This window comes from Podarcis filfolensis (genome assembly GCF_964270895.1).
Source record: "Podarcis filfolensis genome assembly, chromosome: 8".
Lineage (NCBI taxonomy): Eukaryota > Metazoa > Chordata > Lepidosauria > Squamata > Lacertidae > Podarcis > Podarcis filfolensis.
In genome coordinates, this window is record NC_139611.1 from 64,583,375 (window position 1) to 64,601,164 (window position 17,790).

Below are 17,790 nucleotides of genomic sequence, written 5' to 3' on the forward strand. Positions count from 1 at the left end.
TCATAGAAGTCCAAAGGGTTGTTGGCAAGGACAAAATGAGAGCAGCAGAACACATCAACACAGGCCACTTTGAGGAACTTGAAGGGCAGGATAAACCATAAAAACCCATTAAAGTTATCAACGGTGGCTTTAGGATGCTAAACACCACCCAGCACAGACCTGGAGCAGGGAGGCCTGGCCTCAAATTACTCCTCAAATATGGATCTCATTTTTGGAGTGATTCTAAGGTCTCATGGGGTTGCTGAGACAATACAATGGCAAAACACTGTGTATGCTTCCTTGGAAGAAGTTCTAAGAAATATTATAGAGCACTTTGTTTATTTTATTACTCCCAGTCCAGCAAGGTTAAAACTGCACTACTGATAAAGTTGTGGAAATTTCTGTATTTATTCAACCAGGAGTCCCACTTCTCTCTTCTCTCCACAGCAACAACATATTCCCCGCCGCCCCCCCCCCCCCCCGCTACAAATACTGCTTTTCTCTCCTATTTCTTGCTAGGAATGGTTCTCTGCATTAGAGCAATGGCGCATGGAGGACATTATTCTTGATAAAGGCCATTGGTAGCTAAGCATGATGTAACGCAGCACGGATCTTGTGGCAACCCAAAAGAAACACAAGCAAGAACCCTTTAATTTAGCTTACAATCAGGATGCACCCATATTGATTAAAAAACCCCTAAATAATAAATACTAAACATTTTGCCCTTTATTTGGCAACTTTTGTTTATTAAAAAAAAATTATTTGCAAAACCAAAAATTGCTGCAATTTAGTCCGAAAGCCATTCCTGGCTAGCAGCCCCTTCATGAGGAACTGGAATTGTGATGAACACCATGCATGGCATGGCGAAATGCCACATCCTGGCGATGCTTCATACTGATTGGTAGCTGGCGCCGGAGCAGCTGCTCTTCTGCATCCACAGGATAAGGGTCATCATAGATGGTGGAGATGAGGATGCTGTTGTCCCCACGAGGCTTCTTGGGCTTGGTGAAAGTCTGGAGCTTCTCACCATGGTACCTACAGAAAAGCAATAAAAGAAAGAAAGGTTCCATCAGGCTCAGGGAGACTGCAGGAAGACCACAGCCATTCTTGGCTGTGAAGCTGTAAGACCTGCTCCCTGCCATGCAGGTCTTTTCTCACCTGGACTGGTGGACTGGGAGGGCGGGGCCCTGGCTGACTCCAGCTACGAGGCTGCTGAAGAAGCCAAAGACTACCTTGGCTTTCTCTTAGTACAGAACCAGATTATCGAGCCTGAGCTTTTACAGCCATCACCTGCCATGAACTACCACCAGAAGGATTGAAAGCAACAGCAGCAGATTTGCTCTATACTTATATTTTATTTGCCTGCCAATTATACTATTTTAAAAGTGTGTTTTATATATGACTTCCTTTAGTAATGTTTCCTTTTGGAATGTTTAAAGTTTTTTTTGTTAACTTTGCTGCACTGAATGTGCATTCTGTAGTTGACCTCCTTTGTAATGTTTTACTGTGAAAGTTTTAAGATAATATTTTAGTTTTCTGTTAATTATGTTGCTTTGAATGTTTACTTTATATTTGACTTTCTTCTCTAATGTTTTATTCTGGATTGTTTTATTTGATGTTTTAATGTAGGTTCTAAACAGCTTTGAGATTCTTTTCTTAAAAATATAAAGCAGTACAGTATTGAAATGAAATTGAAAATAAAAATAAAGAAGAGGGATGAATATGGGACTGCAGGTCCTCTACATTAGCTCTGCTGAAAGACAAGTAACTTTTGACTTCTCCTCTCCTAGAAACACATGCTGCAGGTCATTATAAGAACTCTAAAAAAGAGTGCACTGAGTCACTTCCCCAGTCCCTTTGTCATTTACAGTGTACATCTGAGGGCAGGGACTGTCCTATTAACCTTTGTAAGTTGCCCTGGGAGCCTTTTTTTGGCTGAAGAGTGGGATAAAAAGTGCAGAGTTCCTGGGTCCTAGTGGCTGCCTGTTCTTACCATCATTTCTAGTCACTCTCCCTTAGCCAGTGTACTGTAGTGGTTAGTTTTGAACCAAGACTGGAAACAACCAGGTGCAAATCCCCCACAACAAGTGTTTCTTAGCCTAACCTATCTCACAAGGTTGCTGTGAGGATAAAAGGGGGAGAGGAAGACCCATACATGCTGCCTAGAGCTCCTTGAACAAAAGGTGGGATATAAATGTAATAATAAATATTATTACAGTGATACCTCGGGATGTGAACGAGATCCATTCCGGAGCCCCGTTCACACCCCGAACGGAACGCAAGACGCGACGGCACATCATTTTGAGCGTCTGTGCATGCGTGAGCGGCGAAACCCGGAAGTAACGTGCTCTGTTACATCTGGGTTGCCGTGGAGCGCAACTCGCACGCGCTCAACCCAAAGCGCATTCAACTCGAGGTATGACTATATCTTTATTTATTTTATATAGGTGGAGAGGCTGAATGTCTCAACTGCATGTATTTTAAAAGGACACTCTTCACTTACCCCAAGCCCCTCTTGCATTTGGGATTCTGGCCTTCATTGTCTAGTGCTTCAGTCATTCCTGAGTTGCTGCTTCCCAGCCCAAGACCCTCAGTCCAGCCTTGCCTCTCCATCACTTTCCTGCCGATACCCTGGGGAGGAAAAAAATGTTACTTTAGAGATTCTTCTATCAATTCCAGAACAAAGAGAGCAATTGCTAAGGACACTTAACACCAGAACCAGATTAAGAATGATTGGCACTCCCCCCCCCCAAAGGCCATTATCAGCAGACCCAATACAACACAATAACCCCCTACCCTTTGTATTAAAAGCACTAACGCAGTTCAGATCCCCAGGCTCTTACAATAGGGATTTTTCAAATCAAAATAAGTTCAAATGTTTCTATGTTCTTCCATTTTTTTATTCTTACCTTGGTGTATTTTTCAAAGTTTCCAATTTGTTGGCTCAGAACAGACCCATCTTCCAAACCATCCCGGAGTCTCTGCTCAAACCGCATCTGGACCAAATCCCGAGCATCCTTGTCACCACCATCTGGAATGAATGGAAACCCTGTTATCATTGTCTCCCCATGAAGAAACCCTGTTATCATTGTCTCCCCATGAAGACCTGAGCTTAGTGGCAGAGCAAGTGTATGCAGAAAGCCCAGGTTCATCTCTGGTTAAAAAGAGAGCAGGCAAAAGGTCTGGGAAAGGACTATAACAGAGACCTCGCAGAGCCACTTCCAGTTAAGCAGATAGTACTGGGCTTAGGTGGACAAAGAGCCTGAGTGTAAAACAGCTTCAGATGTTCATAGGTCCAGAATCTCTTTTTTAAGAGAGAGACTATAAGAGCAACCACCACAAATTCTTCATTGCAGCTTTGCCACCTTAATATAGCCACCGCATTTTTTAACTGTTTCTGTTACTGTCTGGTCTATGACCGAAATAAATATTGACTGATTGATTGAACTGTTTCTGTTATACTAAGCACTGCTGATTTTATGTTAGTTGCCTTGAAAAGTGGCATATAAACGTTTTAAACAACAAGAGGCATTGACAGCATAAAGAGAGTCCTTCTCCTCTCAGTCATCTTCAGCCTTAGCAACCACAATGAGAGAAACAATGAAATTAAGAAGGTACTTAAGTGTACCTTTCATAAGAAACCAGAGGCCTTTCTCCTGGGCATGGTAGGCCAATTGGTGTCAAGGAAAGATAGGACGTTCTTTATGTATGCTACAACAGCAGCAAGAGTTCTTCTAGCAAAGTATTGGAAGACACAAGAACTACCCACACTGGAAGAGTGGCAGACGAAAGTGATTGATTATATGGGACTGGCTGAGATGACTGGCAGAATCCGTGACCAAGGGAAAGAGACGGTGGAAGAAGATTGGAAGAAATTTAAAGTTTATCTTAAGAACTGTTGTAAAATTAATGAGTGCTAAAATGTCATGGGTAATGTAAAACAGAATTGCAGTGATAAATAATTGGGTAAGAGGAAAAAGATTAGAAACTGAATTACAAGTACTGAAATTAGGGGTTGCTGGAAAAGTTTAAAACAGGGATGCAGAAAAGGGAGGTATGGGGAAGTCGTGGAAACAAGGTTCAAGAAAGAGAGGTTAAGAAATTATATGTGTTTACATGTTTGTTTGTTTATGTGTCGTTAATTGTTAGTTGTATTGTGTTTTAACACATGTTGTAAAATCAATAAAAATCTATTTTTTAAAAAAAAAATTAAAAAAGAGAGAAACAATAGCCTAATACCTGTTATGGTGGGCTCAAGTAAAAGCTTTGCAAATTTTACTAATCTGGAACAGTTTCACTTGCTTGGGAGGAAGTGGGAATCCATTTTGGGGTGAATTTATTGTCATTCATTTTTAAAAACCAAAATTATGAGGTAGGCAATTCTAAACAGGGCTTGGAAGGGGTGGTGGTGAAGAAAGGAACTGCTTCCTGTTCAGAGGTTGGAGTAGGAAGGTGCCAACCAGGGTAGAGGAGTATGTAGGATGTTGCAAGCCAACCTGCCACCCTTCAGATGCTGCTGCACTACAATATTCAACACCCATAACCTGTGGCCACACTGATTAGGGCTGATGGGAGCTGTAGTCCAACCTCTGGAAGGCACCAGACTGGGGAAGGCTATTAAGCCCACATACTGGGGCAGGATAGCAGCTATGAAGATTTGTCATATTACAACTAACACTAGAGCAGGTTCTCTGAAATCTGACCACAGCACAGCAGGATGACTAACACAAACACACACAAGTCCCAGCACCTTGAATTGCGTCTGGAAGACCGAAGAGTGCCAATGGAAATGCTGGAGCCCTAGTACAATATGTTTGTGACGCCCCACGTAGGCCAGGAAGGCAAGCCAAGTAGTTGCAGAAGCTAAAGCTTCCAAAATGCATTAACAGCAGCCTCAAGTACAGCATGAGGCACTAGTTTAGGTTCTGTCCATTCCTTGCATCACAGATCAACAGCCCTTAGCTCAAGTACCTTTATCATAGTAGATGCTCATGTCCACATCCCAGTCGTCCGCTGTCTGCTCATCAAAATCTGCCAAAAGAAAAGTTAAGACATCAAGCAGGATGTATTGGCTCATTGCAGATGAGTGTTACATTAAGATCATCCTCCCCTTTCCCACATTACGATCATGCTCCTCTTCCACACCCAAACACTGCAGGATAAATTCTATGCAGGACATGCTGAACATAGATCTAGAGTTCAGCATCCTAAAAATTTCAGCATCATTCCTCCCCATTCTTGGCCTTTGTACAAGGATTTATTCCAGGACAACAAGCTCTCACTAAGGCTGCAATATTTAGAGATGGGGAGAAAGCTCTTTCTTCAGAGAGCTTACTGCAGACATAATTATTAACCCTAAATGTAGCTTTGAAGATTCCCCTTATAATCTATTAGGTCCTCTTGACCACTTCACCAATTTAGCAAACATGCTGAACTGAGGATAGAACTGCCCTGGATAATTCTTTGTAGGGCCTACTGTAGCTGTAGCTGTAGCTGTAGCTGTAGCAGCAGCAGCAGCAGCAGAGAAAAGAACCTTATTCTTGCCAGTGCCATCTGGGTTTTCATGCTCCATGTTTAGGACATGGGGAATAAAGGAAGAGCGGAGGCCTCGTGCACCAGGAAGGCAAGTAAAAAACACACAGTGGTCAATGAAAGAGGGCAGGGAAAGATATCAGTGGACTTGGACCATTGGAGGATAAACAACAGAACAGCAAGCGATATCAGGGGAAGAAGTGACAGACTCCAGTAGAGAGCAAGACAAGAAGTATGACAGGAAACAGTATGGCTACGTTCTTGATGTTTTTGCACAAAAGTGTCTCAGACCAGTCCCGAGACATTTTCATGTCTTATTAATGAGGGATGTTGCAAACTGTCTATCTGGAGATGGGCCATGAGTTCACAAAGACTACGCTGATGCACACTCTAGCCCAGCTCTCAGCAACAAAGTAGAATCAAACCCAGGATGTGTTGTTCAGGGTTACCTCCTTCTTCTTCTTCTTGCCAGTACTGTGCATCTGTGTAGAAGACCAACCCAGAACCCCCCTTCTCCCACTTCAGTTCAATCTCCTCCTCAAACAAACGTTCCTTTGTGCGCTCCTGGCTGGTGACATCCTCATGCAAAGCCTCGTGCCGCTCCCACTCTTCGCATCTGTCATCGTCATCCTGTAGCAGAAGGGGGGGTGGGGACAAATACAGCAAAGGTTTAGGCCAGTTTCCCCTCATTGCCCACTTCCTCAGTTTCACTGGGCCTAGTTGTAATAAGCTCACTGCTAAGGGCCTGCTCAGACAGAACTCATCTTGAACTTCTGGAGACAGAGAAATTAGGAGCACAGAAACGTAATAGACTGGTTTTTAGAAGCTTATTGTATGTATGATTATGGACTCACTATAGTTCTGCCAAGACCCTTCATTGTGATGGGCAGTGTTTTAAAACATTTTTTATGGTTTAATGAATGCCATAAAGTTATCATTATGCACCCAGCCAATGGATCCAAAATGTGGAGAGATCTTTAAGAGGCAGTAAGAAGTTTTTAAGGGGCTGGAACCAGGCTGGGTAGTAACAAGATCTTATCTGTTGGTCATCTCATCTCTATCGTTAGTATCTTACTTGCATTCTTTTACCATACTTTCCTCCCGTCACCCTTTTCTCTACCATGCATGTGTATATACAATTTGCATCTTAAGAGACCATAGGTTCCTTTAGTGCAAAGCAGTCACCCTTGGCTGTGAACTAGTATTCATATTAAACCAGTCAACCCCCCACCCCCTTGCCACAGTCTCAGTTTGGTTACAAAGTCTTTCCCAGTTAAGCACCTAGCCTGCAGTGTGATGGGCTAATGGAACTATACAGTTAGAATAAAAGCAAGCTTCGCAGAATGAATAAGGGAGACATTACAAAATGTCAGAATTAACAGTTTTGATTCTCCAAGAAGATAATCAATTCTGAGGTTTCAATAAGTAAAGTATTTTCTTCAGCTAGAGTACAAGAATTCCAGTACAGTGGTGCCCCGCAAGACGAACGCCTCGCAAGACGAAAAACCCGCTATACGAAAGGGTTTTCCGTTTTGGAGGCGCTTCGCAAAACGAATTTCCCTATGGCCTTCCTTCACAAGACGAAAGCCCATAGGGAAATCTCCAGGACAGCGGGGAAGCGCAGCGCGTCTTCCCCACTGTCCTCGGACCTCCTCCGAAGGCTGGCGGTGGGGCGGAGAGACCTCCTCCCGCCGCCAGCCTTCGGAAGGCTGCTCCGAAGGCTGGCGGCGGGAGGAGGTCTCTCCGCCCCACCGCCAGCCTTCGGAAGGCTGCTCCGAAGGCTGGCGGCGGGAGGAGGTCTCTCCGCCCCACCGGCAGCCTTCGGAAGGCTGCTCCGAAGGCTGGCGGCGGGAGGAGGTCTCTCCGCCCCACCGGCAGCCTTCGGAAGGCTGCTCCGAAGGCTGGCGGTGGGGCGGAGAGACCTCCTCCCGCCGCCAGCCTTCGGAAGGCTCCTCCGAAGGCTGGCGGTGGGGCGGAGAGACCTTCTCCCCGCGCCAGCCTTCGGATGGCTGTCCTGAAGACTTGCGGTGGGAGGAGGGTTTTCCTTCCCACCGCCAACATTCAGAATGCTGTTCTGAATGTTGGCGGTGGGGAGGAAAAACCCTCCTCCCACCGCAAGCCCCGGGAACAGAGGAGAAGCGCTGCGCGCCTTCCCCTCTGTTCCCATACCTGTCCTGAAGGCTTGCGGTGGGGAGAAAAGCCCTTCTCCGCACCGCCAGCCTGGCAAGCGGTCTCCATAGTAACACATTAATTGATTTTCAATGCATTCCTATGGGAAACGGTGCTTCGCAAGAAGAAAAAACTTGCGGAACGAATTAATTTTGTCTTGCGAGGCACCACTGTACAACTTTTCTACCTAACATTATCATTATGGGTAGCTGCTACCCTGAAGAATGGGAAAACCTTGATTCAAAATGCAGTCCATAGGCTCATTTGTGTGGGTCACATTAGTTTTCAGATTCATAAAATGACATATTTCCCAACTTGTAAGGATGAATAAGTATTAGCACATTTCCTTCTTCCTTACAAAATAATATAATTACATCTCTAAAATAGCTACAAGCACATAACATGACATTGTGTAATTAGAAAAAAAAACTACTTACATCATCCAACTGAGCTTCTGCTTCACTCTCTGGATCATTCAAGTAGCTCTCTGCCATGCCATTGCCTTGATTGGCCGTGCTCACTCTTGATAGGTCTCCCCCTTCTGTTATCTCCTCTCCTGAAGCTGTGTAAACTCGTTCCTCTTCTACAATAGTCTCGGTTTCTTCATATGAAAATGGTACATTTCCATACCTGCGAGAAGAGCCAGTTCTGGGAAACTGCAACCGCAGCTTCTTGATAGCACGAGAAGGCATCCTGCAGGCTTTAATGAGATCTAAAAAGACACTCACAGGAGTTCCCACATTCCCACAGGGCATGAAAGATGGTGGGTTTAGTTCAGGAAGCCGTTTTAAATCATCCTCAGTGAAAGTTTCATTTGAGGATGTGCGGAGCTCCTTTTTAGTCTTATAGGAGAGCATATCAGCATCTGTAAAAATTATAAACACAAGGGGCAAGAAGAATCACTTAGCAGTAATCCACCAACTTGTATTACATCAGTATACCACTTACATATCTTTGCTTCAGCCTCATTCTACTCTCCCCAGCCAAAAGGAACAAAGTGTTTCCCAGAATGACTGCAGAGTCCATCCACTACAGCAAACACACATGAAAAGTCTTATGCTCTTTACAAGACTAACAGTTCTAACGTGGCCATAAACTGTAATGGGCTAAAGCCAAATTCGTTAGATACATAAAGACACCATCTCATTGATTTGTAAATGGGGGAGAAAATGAAATAAATGGGCCCAAAATGCTAAAACATGCAGTAAGTGCCATCCATAATGCTTTTATTCAAAGCTCAAATGTATCAAAGGTAAATGCAGTGACCACTCCCAGCACCTCTCCTCCTTGCCTCTCAGTACCTTTGTCAAAGGAAACCCGAACCCTTCGTATAAGGCACCGGCCGGGCAACGTCTCTCCCTGCGCGTCGATCCAGCGCTTTCCCGAGTACATACGGACCAAGCGGCGGGACCAGCCGGGCTTCACCGCCACCAGGCAGCAGCAGGTCGGGCCTGGCCGGGAAGGAGCGCTCGGACCCTCTATGCGTTCAGGGCGATGGCGGTAATGGAAGCAGAGGAAGCCACCGGCCTCGATGAACTGGCTGAAGTAGAAACGGAGATCGGTGGAGCGAAGCTGGGCCGGAACGCAACTGATAAGGCAATATCGGCCGCCGGGCTGGAGGGAAGGATTGTCAGTGGTGGGCACTGCCATCTTGCAACACCGGAAGCGCATCACGTGAGACGGTGCTGGCGTCAGCGGCGCAAGGTAATGGCGTCACGCCAGGCTCCTTCCCCGACGATGCTAATCAAAGACCACAGAGATGAAAACGGCTAGGCACTGTTAGAGTCACGTGCCAAACATAGACGTGCCAATGGATAGAGCGACCCACTCTGAGGGCGAACGGAATTTGGGTTCTATGGTCTAGTCTCTATGATCCTGGCTGCGACCGTAGAGATATTGCTTAGCCAGTGCCACTCTTCTGGTGGTCAGGACGGAGGGACCTCGAGCTTGCTCTTTTCGTCGTCTCTGTGGTCCTTCTCCAGTTAACTACGTGATCTTGAGGCTGAAGGCTGATGTTGAGGCAGCCGCTAGGCCCCTTTTGCGTCTGGCGTCCACCTTTTAAACTTTCATATTGGAGCTCTAAATGGTGGCTGCTACGCACAATATTTTTTTTTGTCCTTTTAGCAGCTGCGGGACAGGCTGAAATTCGACAGGTGCAGCTTCCCTTCACCCTCATCTTGGGAAATGGTGCAGCTGTTGAATTCCTGCCTATAAATAGGCACAGGAGTCCTGCCACGATGGCGGGGGAGCATCTCATAGTTCAATTTAAAAATATAAAACTGCCACTGATCAAATTCCTGGGTACAGATTTAATTTTGTAGGGAGTGGGGAAGAAACTACCCAGTCATTCCCTGGCGTACGCTTATAAATTAGAACTAGGTACACTTTCTTTTTCATAGCGTTAGTGGAGAAGCAAGAAAAGCATGCCATCTTGCCACTTCTATTGGCTTGGAGGGAAGTACAGCCTGCTAAATAAGCGTAAAACTTTAGCTTAAACATATGCCAAACACTTAGAAAATACATATTTTTACACTTACAAACTTGAAATTGAGTTCCTCCAGGTCACTACTGTGCAGTCAAACCTTGGCTCCCAAATGGCTCCATTTTGGAATGTTTCAGCTCCCGGACACTGAAAACCCAGAAGTAAATGCTCCAGTTTTCAAATGTTTTTCAGAAGCCGAACATCTGACATGGCTTCTGCTTGAGTGCAGTAAGTTCTTGCAACTAATCGGAAGCCACACCTCATTTGTCGAACATTTTGGAAGCCAAACAGGATTCCAGGATGGATTATGTTTGGTAACCGAGGTTTGACTGTATATGGTAAGGTTACATTCAGTACCAAGGGCAGCGAGTTGGCATTCTACTAGTCAAATAGATACATAGTACCCTTCAGAGACATTCAATATGCATCTGCAATGGAAACACACAATGAAAAAATTGGGTGCCCCCTTGTACAGCTGGAAAGTACACAATATGGGAATGGGAGGAGATAACTAGGCTACTCTACCTGTGCTTGAGTGTGGGGATAGGGTAGTTAGTACTCTTTAGTCCTAATTCAAGTTATGAGCATGAGTTGAAAATTAGGAACTCAATACAAGCATCCTAAATTGGCTTATCCCCTCTTGACCAACCCCATGTTCCAGATTTGTGTTTTGTCAAGAAATGATGGGCCAGGGACCTTGCGGAAGAGAAAGCACAATTGCTAATAAATTGAGAATTCCTTCTAAATTTCTTTTCAGAAATTGCTTCGGGCTGGTGTGAACTTGAAGATGACAATAACAACAATTAAATTATTGCAATGTGCAGGCTAGATTGTTGAATATTGGGGCATTAATTTACCTTAGAAGCGGAGCTCTGGCTATTCAGAATGTCTCAATTGGCTAATGGGAGCAACTAAAGTTGATTAACAGCATCATCCTGTAACTAAGATACTCCTGCTGGGCGGTTAGAGCAGAGATGGGGAACCTCAGACACAAGAGCCAAATGTAGTCCTCCAGGCCTCTCTGGCTAGGACTCTTCCCAGGCCACATCCCTGCCTGAGACCACACTTCTTACCCTTCTTGGATGTTTCTGCTGGTTTGAAATGTGTCTTTGAATTCTGAAAATAACTTTTGCTTGTCTGCATAGAGGATTGAGTGGGATGTGTGTGCATGGAAACTAGCTTGCTAGACAATGGTAAAGTTAGTTGCTCTGTCCACTTTTGCCTCTGGCCCCACCCATCACTGGCATGTAGTTCAAAGGTTGCCCAAAAGGGAATGCAGCCTTTGGGATGGAAAAGGTTTCTCATTCCTGGACTATAGGATACAACAGAAGCCCCACCCTGTTGGTGCAACGTAAGATACACCACCATTGTGAAAGAGATGCCTCCGTCATGAATGTCACCCAAACTGCTTAGATGTATCTTTTCCAATAATGTGCTGTTAGAATCATGGAGTCTTTCTCCTTTCAGCATGATTCATATAGGATAGCTCAGCGCATGGTGATATCATCTTTTGTTGGAAATATAATCGCTACAGACAGACTCTCAGGAGACATGCAGAACCTGGCACCCTCAGCTGTACATATGGTCTACTTTATAATGCAATCAGGTTCTGTTATAATTTTTGATAGAAAAGGAGACGGTGAGCTGATTTGCAGTCATGTAGTGTCAACAAGCAACATGCTGTAGTCAACTATGGTGCCTCTACCGATGAACATTTGGTGAAGGATTTGGGCAGCCTAAGTGGGACATTTGTGGATGATGTGTGAATTCCAGAACAGACATATATTGCTCTAAAATTTGATAAGAAACAGATTTGGATACAATATCTTTATTATCCCTTGGTGTTAAACTATTGATCAGCCCAAATCCCTCCAGTCTTCAAAATGACACCAGCAATTGTCCAAACTGCAAAAACATTTTATTCATTGTTGAGGTGGTGTTGTTTTTTAAAAAATAATAACTTAGCACATCTTATTTTTACACACAAATTACAAGAAAGCATCCATCTACAAAATACTGACACCCAAAGTTTATGCCAAGATGGTCTCATCCCGTGTACTACAAACTGGAGCAAATGGGCACTACATGTGAGGGTAGGCTGGAGTCTAGCGAAATCAGGGAGGACAGCTTTTATATGGATAGTGTGATGAATAGCAGGCAAGAGGAATTACGGTTTCTGAAAGCTGTTCTGAATGTCATGGCAAGCAAAGGGTGAAGAGAAATAGACGGAGCCACCAGTCACAGAAACTATGTCCCAACTAAATAAATTGGTTACAGGAACAGCAGCTCCCAAGGCTGGGCTTTAAGTGGTAGTATGATCAGGCCAGAACTTTGCAGGCAGTGGACTAGGACTCCATTCAACAGATTGGGCTAGTGCTCCTCCTCCCAAACACAGCAGGACTGGCTCATCACATTCTGAAGAGATTTAATACATAATACAATCTAAAGCAGAGAGGGGGCCGCCTCCTGTAAAACCATTGGAGCCCACAGACTAACATTCCTGAACTGCACCACTGACTGTAATCAGGGCCAGATCAACACATTTTCCTGCTGTAGACAAAGGACAAAATGGTTGCCCACCACCTTTCTGCAAAAAGCAGCTCATTGGATTAGCAGCTGAATCTTATTTCAGCACTGGTGATGGGACAAGCTAGTTTAGGGGCACAGGATAGCCTGAAGGGCTCACAAAGCACTATATTTCTTCACTGTGTCCCCATCCCCCACTTGTTGCCTGAGATGGCTGCCTCACTCCCTAATGGAAGGCTGTACGTCCCTTTGTATTCTAAGATCTGCCAACCAGTAGCCCCTTTGTCTGAAAAGTCATCACTAGGAGGCAGGCTCTCTCTCCCACTGCACAATCCAGATGAACTGCACACCGCCACTTGGAAACTGGAGCAAAGCTGAGCATGTGGTGGGTGACCTGGGAGCCAACCCCACTGGAGTCACTGTGGCCAAGGGAGCTCTCTCGCCAGCATCATTTCTGTCAGTAGCTCCAGAATGTCTGCATTCCCAATGACCGGTTGGAAGAAAAGGGCAGTGAGGAGGGCAGGAGGGATGGATTTCAGGGAGGAGGAGATCAGCAGGACATGGGCAAAACGGCCTTGGTCCTCTGGGTGGAGAAAGGTCATGACTTCTTGGAGTGCTCGCTGAGCTTCTCGCTGAAGGCTTTCGATGTACGAGGAAGCCTTAAGACCAGGCACATCTGGGAGCAGAGAGAGAGGAGAGAGAAGAGGAAACTCAGATTATTCACAGGCTCTGTGAAAATGTCAAATGATTTGAACACTTCAATACTGGGCCCCGTCTGCACTACACATTTGAAGCAGCATCATACCCCCTTTAAACAGTCATGCCTTCTCTCCGTGAATCCTGGGAGCTGTAGTTAAGGGTGATGGGAGTTTGGAAACCACTACTTCCCCTCACAGAGCTAAAATTCCCAGAGTTCCCTGGGAAGAAGGATTGACTGTTAAACCACTCTGTAGCTCTATTAGGGGATTAGGGGTCTCCTAACAACACTCAGCACCCTTAACAAACTACACTTCCCAGGATTCTTTGGGGGAAGCTATGACTGATTAAAGTGTTGTGATACACTGCATTGGGCCCTGGAAACGGGGGGGGGGGAATGCAGAAGAAACAAAGGGCATTCAAGTGGACTCACTTGGATGATTTCATCAGAACATTGCTGCTGGCTGACGGGGCTCTTGTTTTCGCCACCAAGCCAATCCAGAATCAACATTCTCTAGAATGTTTCTCTACCTTGAAACTCAGAACCTAATCTCTACCAGCTGTCAGTAACTCAGGAGCTTAGAGTGGAGGGTTTCATGAAGGCTACAAGCCTAGCTATCATTTTTTGGAGAAAAAAATGAAGTGCTGTGCCATAGTGTTTAGAGCAGGAATGGGGAATGTGTGCCAGCCATTTCAAGAAACAGAATTCAGGCACTCTTAAGAAGCAACAAATTGTCACCCTTAATTTTTTAAAAACCACACTGGGGCAGGGTAATTTGGTCCAGTAAAATTTCATGGGCACAACCCTGTGTCCTAAGCCAAGCAGCAGTGGTTAAAATGCCAGATTAGAACCTGGGAGACGGGTTCAAAACACCTCTCATCTCTGAAGTTCACTGGGTGATCTGGGACCAGTCAGTCACTATCCAATCTACCTCACAGGGTTGCTGTGAGAATAAGGTGGGAAGAACCATATATACAACCCTAAACTTTTTAAAGGAAGGACAGGATGTCAATGCAATACCCAGTGTTTGGCATACTTATAGCATTTACTGACATTAATGGGCATGACAAACTTAGCACCATTAATTTCAGTGAATCTACTTTGGGCAATTTTTCTCTCTCTCTGAGCAAAACTCTGGCTTCAACCCCAGGTTCTTGAAGCAGGTAAATTGGGTGCAATCTAGTTTCATCTTACCTCATACTCAGAGGAGGAACATTGAAATCAATAGACACGATTAACTTAAATCCATTTATTCCAACAGGTGTGCTCTATGGCATAGTTGGATACAAGCCCGCTGTGTGATTTTCCCTCTCCCTCCCCCATGCCCGTGACTGCGCAATTGCACATCGGTAAACAACCGGATTTTAAAAACAAGCACTCTGTGTATCCGCTACTCTCCTCTTCAAAGGAAACCAACTCAGCAAAACCAGCCTGGAGCTCTCCACCACTTTGTAGCAGAAAGGTGTGTGATAATCTTTTGCCAGCGAGGATTCATCCAGACCCTAGGAAAATGCTCTTGCTTAGACTATGAACTAACTACCTGTTCATTTTTAGCATGAAAACCTAAGGTTGCACTGGTTCCTTGATAAAAAGAAAGCTAGGATCAACTAAAAAGGTGGATCCATTTAATTAACCAAAAGATTTTGTTTTCAAAAAGCCACCAGAAACAGGCAAGTGTGAAGACTGCATTTTGCAAGCACCATCTTAAATGAAGCAGTCTCCCTTCTCTCATAGATGGAAGAAGTTCTCCTTTTAAGATTATGCTTCTTTTGATGCATGGATATTATCACCTAAAGGAAGAACAAGTGGGACACGCAACCAAATGCTGCAGCATGGGTTCCCACCAGCCATGGGCTCTTAAAAACAACCAACCAACCAGCCAACCAACCAAAAAAACCCCCCTCAATTCTATTGTTTATTTATATCCCACCTTTTTCTCCAAGGAGCTCAAGTTAGCACACATGGTTCTCCCCCTCTTCATTTAATCCCCTACAATAACCCTGTAAGGTAGGTTAGGCTCAGAGGCATTGACTGGCCCAAGGTCACCCAGTGAGCTTCATGGCCAACTGGGGATTTGACCCCTGGTCTCCCAGTTCCTAGTCCAACACTCTGACCGCTACACCACATTGTCCTTTCTCCCATGCCCTCAGTCAGTCAGGGCTCTGTGTTCACTGAGCATAATTACTTCCCACTTGAACGTTTCAGGGGTCCCACTTGAGCCTGTCTCCCTCTGGGTTTGTTTACTTCTGTAGTTTAGGGTTCTCCAAAGTCTGTTAATCACTCACCTCTGGTGAGTAGGTGGTTCTGTTTTGACTGCGCAAGGACCCACACTTGCAGAAAAGAGTTTGCTACTAGTACATAGGATGCTTCTTGTTTCGGAAATATTTTTAAAATCTATTTTTAATGTATTTTTTATTATACTGATCTTATTTGTAAACAATTTTTATATTTACTGCCCCTCGTTAATTTCTTAAGGATGGGAGGATGCATTTTGCTACTGTTTGGACTCATGCCTCAAAAAAGTCATGTCTATTTCCATCTCTGAAAAACAGACCCGTAAGATACACACCACCAGGGGTGATGCAGAACCCTCAGACTTCGCATCTGTTTGGTGGTTGTTTGTCATTTATATGTCCAAAGAATCTCATGGTTGGTACATTCTTACCAAATGTAATTTTATTTGGTGACGCTTTATATGCTTTGTGTAAATACGAATCTGTATCCCACCATGGAATATTTTACATAATCCATTCTTTCTTTAGCTTTCTTTCCCCACCTTGTCTTTTCATTCTCTTTGCACTTATGACTTTTTTCATGACATATTTTACTTCATTGTTTTTTGGTATTTGTAACTTTTATTAAAGCTTTAACAAGAATCATCTTTTTTACCCCTATCAGATAATTTGCTAAAAATGCATTTGATGAAATGGATTCAAAGTTCTTGACTCAGAATGCAGCCTATGGAAAACACATTCCTAACATGCACTGTTATAATTCTGGCTCTTTAATTCTACTGTCAATGATAAGCAATGGCCTTTACGAAGGGCTCCTTTGCTATGTGAGGGTCCAGCAGCACTTACCGGGGTTGAACAGAATTGCACCCTTCAGATAGGCGTACTCTTTAGGGCTCAGGTCCAGGCTCCAGAAAGAGTTCAGGCTGCACTGGAGACGCTGAACGCTGGCCAGGGTGGGCTGGGCCCGCTGCAGCTCCTGCCTCTTACACGGGCCATCGAGGAGGATCCTCTCCAGCATGCTGGGGGCTGGGGTCTCCATCACCTCAAAGGTCACCATCTCCTGGACCAAGCCCAGAAGGAAGAGGGGAGCCCAGCAGCTGTCCAGCAGAAGGAGCTGGTCTTTCCAGGGCAGGAGCTGGAAGGAAGGCAAGTTCTTCATGAAGCTGATGGTCTTCACCAAGACATCAGACGCCGCTTGGCAGGTGGCTTGAGGGGTCTGGAGGCAGACGGTGCGGCGCTTCTGGCACAAGCAACGCTTCTGGGAAGGGCTGTGGCTGCCCCTGTGATGGCTCAGGTTCTGGCTCAGGAGGGTGTAGAGGATGGCGTTCTGGTTCTCTTCGTGCTGGCAGGAACACCTCTCGTACTCCATCTCCACGTCGGAGGGCGGCTTGCAGGATCGCTGCTTGGGAGAGCAAATGCTTTATCTGGTCCTGCTGAGCGTGTCCGGTCCCGTTGCAGAGCTTCTTGGCACTTTTTTATGCTATAGGGACCTGGCACCTTCTATTCGCTTCACACCCTCTTTTTGTCCTTCCAGCAATGGTGGCTGTTGCTTCTCAGCTCTGCTTATAAGGCCCCCGGCAGGGTAAATGAAACCACCCCCCTTCGGTGGCCTTGACCTTCCTTTGACGAGTAGCAGCAGCTCATTGAAAAACAAGTCTGTCCCAAAGTAATTGGTTGGGCAAGCAGCATCTCTACGTGGCACAGAGAAAAGGTTTTCTCAATGAAGGTGCCAGCCAGAGCCAGGAGACTCAGAGGGCTGCCTTATCTGGATTGCCCTTATCAGTATAAACAAAGTCATTAACCCAGCCTGTACCAAGGCACCAAGGCTTCAGGTGTGTAATCAGGTTTCAGGATATGGCAGGGGTCACTGCCAAGGAGTTCACACAACACATCCTGATCACAGCCCAGTGGCAAAACAGCTCATAAAATTCTAACCTTGGAACAAGCAACCTGGAAGTCAAGTTATCTGCAGATTGTTTGTTTAACTCAGACAGTTGCTCTTTGCTGATAACAAAGGAAGGGGGTAAGGGAGGTGGAGGAGCCAGTAAGTTACTACTAAAGGAAAAAAGGGCAAGTCTGGGTTCCACATGAGGCTGACTCAAGTGATTTTGCTGCTCTTGGCTGAAAATGAATGGTGGTCTCAACTGCATCTACAAGGGTCGGGGAAAATG

General features: G+C 45.2%; 2 protein-coding genes and 2 long non-coding RNA genes across 4 annotated transcripts; 2 read left to right on the plus strand and 2 right to left on the minus strand.

Annotated features, from left to right (window-relative positions):
* Positions 1–717: 717 nt before the first annotated feature.
* GPATCH3 (G-patch domain containing 3) lies at positions 718–9,368 on the minus strand. The gene is made up of 7 exons (XM_083625739.1): positions 8,982–9,368; positions 8,118–8,545; positions 5,961–6,141; positions 4,951–5,010; positions 2,889–3,010; positions 2,483–2,610; positions 718–1,014 (listed from the first exon to the last, which is right to left on the minus strand). Exons 1-7 carry the CDS (start codon positions 9,349–9,351, stop codon positions 801–803), a joined length of 1,503 nt encoding a protein of 500 aa, XP_083481865.1. The 5' UTR covers positions 9,352–9,368; the 3' UTR covers positions 718–800.
* On the plus strand, positions 2,923–3,421 carry LOC310768032. The gene is made up of 2 exons (XR_014551167.1): positions 2,923–3,060; positions 3,091–3,421. It is a non-coding gene; the product is annotated as an uncharacterized lncRNA (long non-coding RNA).
* Positions 5,019–5,602, plus strand: LOC310768033. The gene is made up of 2 exons (XR_014551168.1): positions 5,019–5,474; positions 5,505–5,602. It is a non-coding gene; the product is annotated as an uncharacterized lncRNA (long non-coding RNA).
* A 2,690-nt stretch (positions 9,369–12,058) lies between the features above and the next one.
* NR0B2 (nuclear receptor subfamily 0 group B member 2) lies at positions 12,059–17,328 on the minus strand. The gene is made up of 2 exons (XM_083627935.1): positions 16,466–17,328; positions 12,059–13,364 (listed from the first exon to the last, which is right to left on the minus strand). The coding sequence occupies exons 1-2, from the start codon at positions 16,986–16,988 to the stop codon at positions 13,105–13,107; spliced, it is 783 nt and encodes a 260-aa protein (XP_083484061.1). The 5' UTR covers positions 16,989–17,328; the 3' UTR covers positions 12,059–13,104.
* Positions 17,329–17,790: the final 462 nt, after the last annotated feature.